The 6,852-nt window shown below is 44.6% G+C and overlaps 1 protein-coding gene across 1 annotated transcript in view; it reads left to right on the forward strand.

Annotated features, from left to right (window-relative positions):
- RNF157 (ring finger protein 157) overlaps positions 1-6,852 on the forward strand; it is an 80,770-nt gene that overhangs the window by 51,780 nt on the left and 22,138 nt on the right. The window contains exon 3 of the mRNA XM_007454314.1: positions 525-613. Coding sequence (XP_007454376.1) covers positions 525-613 — 89 coding nt within the window. The remainder of the gene's footprint in view (positions 1-524; positions 614-6,852) is intronic.

Here is a 6,852-nt window from a genome sequence, read left to right on the forward strand (position 1 = left end):
AAAGAGAGTGAAAGCGTGAGGTAAATGATGGGCAACCACAAACCTTTGATGACCCCAAAAGAGCTGTTTGGCTCACGTTTTATTTTAAAAACTCTGCTTTATATGATCAGCTGCAGAGGAAATTTGTTCTTCACTGTTTGCATGCCTCCACTCTGTACACATGATGGGGTTCTCTTGTGTTTGCAGTTCCTAAATTCCTCAGACACCATGTGGCTTCACTGAAGGAAAATCCTTGCAGGTCCGGCTCCCCGTTGTGTAAGGTCAGGTGGAAAAGCCTTTTGTGATTAACTCGGGCCACCATGTGTCCCTTGGTATTTGGAACTTCAGTGGGAGTTTTTATTAGGTGTCCGCATTTTGAATGCTGACTCACATAAGCTTCATCTAATGGGAAAAGCAGATAAATGTAGTGCTTTGGACACCAAGTCGGATCCCAGCTCTCCCAGTAGCTGTGACCTCGAGCACGTCTACTTACTGTGGTTATCCATCTTTCTAAACACAGTCTTCTCCCACTTTGTTTCCGACAGTTTCCTTATGCTGCCCCTCCTCCCCAAGAACCAGTGAAGACTCTGAGAAGCCTGATCAACATCCGAAAGGATACACTAAGACTCGTCAAGTAAGTTCAAGTTCCCAGCCGGCGGGGGCCATGTTCCAGGGGCCCTTCTTCGTGAAGGGGCAGCCGACTCCCCAGGGGACCCACAGAGCAGTTTCTGCCAGACCCAGAGCCCAGCCTCTAGGCCTCCGGGCCGTGGGCTGCTTGCATGAGGGGTCTCCGCACCTAGATTGTTCAGAACTTTCTCTGATAGTCAGTGTTTGGGAAGAACTTTCACTCTCCTGGAAGCTGTCATGATTACCCCGATTTGGTGAACCTTCCAGAAAAAGAACAGTTGGAGGAGAAAGTGAATTCTGCAGATACCTCGACAAGCCTGTGTGAAGATGGGATGTTTGAACTTGGTGCAGGAAATCCTTATTTTATTGCCTGTATTTCCTTTTTAATTTATTCTTAATCTCATGTGCCCTTCCTCTGGTGCACTGGGTTTGTTGTTTAATCACCACTGTCAGTACTAATTATCATCAGCATCTGTCTTCTTTGTGCTGTCCCTGAGATAGCACAATTTTTTTTTCTTTTTCTTTTTTTTTTTTTTGGCTGCATGGCAAGGCTTTGGGGGTCGTTGTTCTTTTTTTTTTTTTTTTTTTTTTTTTTTGGCTGCATGGCAAGGCTTGTGGGATCTTAGTTCCCTGACTGGGGATTGAACCCGGGCCCCCTGCAATGGAAGCACGGAGTTCTAACCCTGGACCACCAGGGAAGTCCCAGAGATAATGTGATTTTTAAACAGATGCTGCTCTCCAGATAGCAAGTCTGTCTACTAAGACTCACTGGTTCCCTGGGGAGACAGATTTGGTTAGGGCAAACCAGAGGTCCCACATTCTTCTCAGTTGACAAAGGAAGATGACTCGGAGAGCATTTTATGCTTGTATAGATCAGGGAGTTTATTTCTCTCTGATCATCTTTTTAAAATATAACCACTTTGGGGACTTCGCTGGCGGTCCAGTGGTTAAGACTTCCAACGCAGGGGGTGTGGGTTCGATCCCTGCTCAGGGAGCTAAGATCCCACATGCCTCGAGGCCAAAAAACCAAAATATAAAACAGAAGCAGTATGGTAACAAATTCAATAAAGACTTCAAAAATGGTCCACATCAAAAAAAAATCTTAAAAAATAAATTTTTAGGAATAAAATATAACCACTTCATTGAGATATAGTTTATATACCATACAGTTCATTCATTTAAAGTGTACAATTCAGTGATTTTTTTTTTTAAGTATTTTTTTATTTGGTTGCACCGGGTCTTAGTTGCGGCATGCAGGCTCCTTAGTTGTGGCATGCAAACTCTTAATTGCGACATGTGAACTCTTAGTTGCGGCATGCATGTGAAATCTAGTTCCCTGAGCGGGGATCAAACCCGGGTGCCCTGCGTTGGGATCGTGGAGTCTTATACGCTGCGCCAGGGAAGTCCCCCGATTCAGTGATTTTTAGTTATTCACAGAGTTGTGCAACCATCACTACTATCTAATTTTAGAACATTTTCATCACCCTGAAAAGAAACCCGATACTCATTATCACCCGATACTCATTATTAATCATCCCCCATTTCCCCCCGAAACCCCTCTTCCCGGCCTAAGCAGCCACTAATCTGTTTTCTGTCTCAGCTTTTTAATATTTTATTTGTCCCTGAGGTTTTCAACTGCCTCCCCAGCCACTCGCACCCCCGGGGTCAACCCTGGGGATGGTGCAGCCAAGGGGAAACTCTTTTGCTGCAGAAGAGTCTGCAGCCAGCCAGTCCCCCCTCCACAGGGGAGTTCCTGCCGCAGCAGGATAGATGGAGACTACTGAGGCCTCGGGAGCCTGCCAGCTGTGAGCTGCTCCAGCTACTTGTTTCTCTCATCACATATGGTCTGCTCGCGTATTTGATGGAGATGGATTCAGGGGTCTGAGCCCCCTTGAGGTCCTGGCCTCGGACGTGGCAGCCTGGCTGCAGCTCTAGAATAAAATGAGGCAACTGCTCTGAGCTTCTGGTTCTCACCTGTAAAATAGTGAACCAACCTTACCTTTCATGGCTGTTGTCAAAATTAAAGGGGATAATGAAAGGGAAAGCACCTGGTGATCAATAAATGCTAAGATGAAGGGTGAGTTTTGATTTTGTTTTTTCTGAGATGGGACTAAAGTAAATTCAGATTCTCAGATTTCCAGGTAAAGATGGAGGATTGAACATGTACCTTTGCTTCCTTTCCAAACCCCACTAAACAATAATGAGTATTTTTAAATAACACAAATCCACAAAAATTGGGAGAGTGGGAAAGAAGCAACGGCAACAAAATTTTAGAGGCTGGGGCTTCCCTGGCGGCGCAATGGTTAAGAATCTGCCTGGGCTTCCCTGGTGGTGCAGTGGTTGAGAGTCCGCCTGCCAACACAGGGGATACGGGTTCGTGCCCCAGTCCGGGAAGATCCCACATGCCGTGGAGCGGCTGGGCCCGTGAGCCATGGCCGCTGAGCCTGCGCATCCGGGGCCTGTGCTCCACACCGGGAGAGGCCACAGCAGTGAGAGGCCCGCGTACCACAAAAAAAAAAAAAAAAAAAAAAAATTAATAATAAGTCAAAAAGTTAAATGTTTTTAAATGTAAAAAACAAAAATCCAATCAGGAAAAAATCTTTTTGATTAAACTCTGCATAATCTGTTACCTTTACTACAAAATACTTTCTATACCTACTGAGAGTTAATTAAAAGTAAGACTTTACACAAGTAAAATTTTGAACACTAAACTTGCATACCTTGTCTAGTATAGGAAAAACAGTACTTGCTCACTTAAAATATTCTCCGAAGGATATTGAGTCTCCCTTAAAACTGTAACATGAGCTCACTGGATTGGTAAGAGTTTAACCCTCCTATATATGTGTGACAGACATAGATATAGAGATGTATATGGGACATTTCTTTTGCTGCTCAGCATTCTAGTTGTCTATACCTACTTTTTCCTCGAGCTGCAAACCACAAGCCAAAAAACTTGATTCACTGACTCAAAACTAGACGCATTCTAAGTCCTGGTATCTCATTTTAGTTGTTAACATAACAACTCTTTCCTCCTAAGACAGGAGAGCAGAAAACAGAAGCAAGGCCCTACATCACAAAGTTTTAAATGTTACCTTCATTTTCTGTTACCGAAAGCATGCATCTCTGTTTTCCCTTATGCGTATCCCTAGACAGCAAGACTTCCACGTAGATGGCTTTGTTATTTCTTATTTGAATTTATCACTGTCCTTCACTTTGTCTTCCTGTCTTCTTATAAACACATCAAAAATTGTCTATTTAAAAAATCTTCCCTTGGGTTTCCCTGGTGGTTCAGTGGTTAAAAATCTGCCTGCCAATGCAGGAGACACAGATTCGAGCCCTGGTCCGGGAGGATCCCACATGCCGTGGAACAGCTAAGCCCGTGTGCCACAACTACTGAGCCTGCACTCTAGAGCCTTCAAGCCACAGCTACTGAAGTCCGCGCGCCTAGAGCCCATGCTCCGCGACAAGAGAAGCCACCGCAATGAGAAGCCCATGCACCGCGACAAAGAGGAGCCCCCGCTCGCCGCAACTAGAGAGCCCACACGCAGCAACGAAGACCCAACACAGCCAAACATTAATTAATTAATTAATTAATTTAAAAAAACTTAGAGACTGGAAACAGGTGGTGAATGTTAAATAACTTACTAAACCTGAGAAATCAGGATCCTGAGCAAACAGAAGGAAAAGCTGAGAATCACCAATTTGTACTGCGGTTTCCCCCAGAAGGCTCAGGAATTGGCAGTTCCAGGTACCTCTGGACATCTTGGGGGTGGGGGGGCTAAAAGGAGGGGGGTTAGTGGAAAGTCTGCTTGAGAGGTATTCATATCCTCCCTCCCTTAGACTACACAACCAGAACTGCCCTCCCACACCCTGGCAAAAGGCTAGCAGATGATGCTCACTGGAAAAGTTCAAACAAAGAATCTCTGGACTTGGGGGACCGAGGCACAGCTAAGGGCTGGACTCAGTACTGAAATCAGGGGGTTAAGTGAATTCAGAAACGTTGGATGTTGAGCCCTCCAGACTGTCCCCCAACCCCAACTCTAAGTCCAGAATGCCAGCAGCCAGGCCATTGTTAGAAGAGAGGAAAACTGTTCTTTGGACAATCAGACGCCCCCAGGTGGGAAGACCAAAGAGACTGGTTTTGGAGGGCCCTCGCCAGACCCAGATGAGTCCCCAGGGAAGCCTAGTGCCCCACCATGCACTCAGTTCCAATTAGGATTTTATTTGTTTTTGGCCATGTGCCGTGAGGCATCTTAGTCCCTTGACCAGGGATCGAACCCATGCACCCTGTAGTGGAAGCGTGGAGTCCTAACCGCTGGACTGCCATGGAAGTCCCCATGGACCACAATTAGGGGGATTAAATGTCTTAGTATGAGCAGACAACCAAAGATTCTCAGATGTATAAGGAACGCCTATCGAATGAAAGACAATTGTAAAACAAGCCAACAGGGGGAAAACGTGGAAATAAAAACTGTGCAGGAAGAGGAAACCTTGATTTGTAGCCTTAGAGACATAGAGAAGATACTGCCTTCTTATTTCACGGACACAGTGACACAAAGCGTTTAGCAAACAAACAAGGCTCCCAGAGCTTAAAAACATAGAAATGAAAAAATCAATAGAATATCGGAAGAAAAGTTGAAATGTTCTAGGAAGTGGAGCATAAAAGCAAAGCTATGGAAAACAGAAGAGGAAAGATATGAAGAATAGAAGGTCCAACAGCCAACTAATGGTTCTAGAAAGAGAGAATGGAGAATATAGAAGGAAGGAATCACCGATGACGCACATAATTTAAGAGTTTCTACAAAGGTCCACCGAGTGCCCAGCCCAATCGATGATGAAAGCGACCCTGGGAGCTAAAAGATAATGCAGCAATGCTCTGAAATGACTTTTTAAAAGTATTTATAATCCAGAATTCTTTACTCAGCCAGACTTTTTTTTTTTTTGGCCTCGTGGCTTGCAGGATCTTAGTTCCCCAACCAGGGATTGAACCCGCATCCTCAGCAGTGAAAGCACGGAGCCCTAACCACTGGACCACCAGGGAATTCCCTCAACCAGACTTTCAATGAAGTGTGATTGTATAATAAAATCTCTCGAAAAGTTTATCCCTCCAACACACCCTTTTTCAGGAAGCTACTGGAAGTTGTGCTCCAGCAAAATGAAAGCGTAACCCAAGAAAGAGGAAGCCAGGAGGTGCAGGAAGCATGCGATTCTCCGGGAGAGAGGCAAAAGGGACACACAGGGAGAAGGGACAGGGAGATTCCAGGGTGGCATCCATGTGCAGGTACGGAGGGATCAGGGTCCAGATGGAGCAGGTCAGAAGGCTCCATAAGCGTCCTGCTCAAAAAGACAAGGTGCACAGAATACCTGGTACGTCTGAACGTCGAGATGTAGACAGCTAAAGAGTTTGAATTTGAATTAGTGACTAGTGCATAAAAGACTAAGCAACTGAAAAAAAAGCAAAATGAGCACAAGCTCTAAGAAAAACTTTTGCAGGAAAGGAAAAATTATTAGAGATTACTCTGTGGCTGAACTGTGAATAATGTTGATGGACTCACAGTCGTATAGACGAAGATGTACTGAGCTAACAAAATCATGGTGTATCACATGGTGGAAGGGGTGTCCCTATATGGAGCAGAGTGAGGAAAGAGAAAGTCTCATTTCCATAGTAGGAAGTCAATAGATAATGCCTAAAACTGAAAAATTAACATGCAGATAAATGCCAAAATGGTCAGCTACAGAGGTAAAGGCGGTTTTCTCTAAAGAAGAGGAAAAGGGGCAGAAAGAGACCTGCTGGTTTTTTGTCACAAGCCTTGTGGAAACTATTTAAACTATGTGATTAGTAACTTTGATTAAAATTAAAAACTTTTTTTTTTAAAGCCTGGCAAATGCAGAAGGATGTTAACTGTGGCATCAGAAATCGCCTAAATGCCCCCGATAGTGGTAACAAAGTGTTCTGCCATCATTCAAAATGAGGATGGAAAGTGTATGATCACAGAGGGAAGCCCACAATATGTTCAATTAAAAAAAGAAAACAAGGGACTTCCCTGATGGCGCAGTGGATAAGACTTCTCGCTCCCAATGCAGGGGGCCTGGGTTCAATCCCTGGTCAGGGAACTAGATCCCACACGCATGCCACAACTAAGGAGCCCTTGAGCCGCAACTAAGACCTGGTGCAACCAAATAAATAAATATTAAAAAAAAAAAAAAAAAAAAAAAGGGAATTCCCTGGCAGTCCGGTGGTTAGGA

This window comes from Lipotes vexillifer, unplaced genomic scaffold (assembly GCF_000442215.2).
Source record: "Lipotes vexillifer unplaced genomic scaffold, Lipotes_vexillifer_v1.1 scaffold518, whole genome shotgun sequence".
NCBI lineage: Eukaryota > Metazoa > Chordata > Mammalia > Artiodactyla > Lipotidae > Lipotes > Lipotes vexillifer.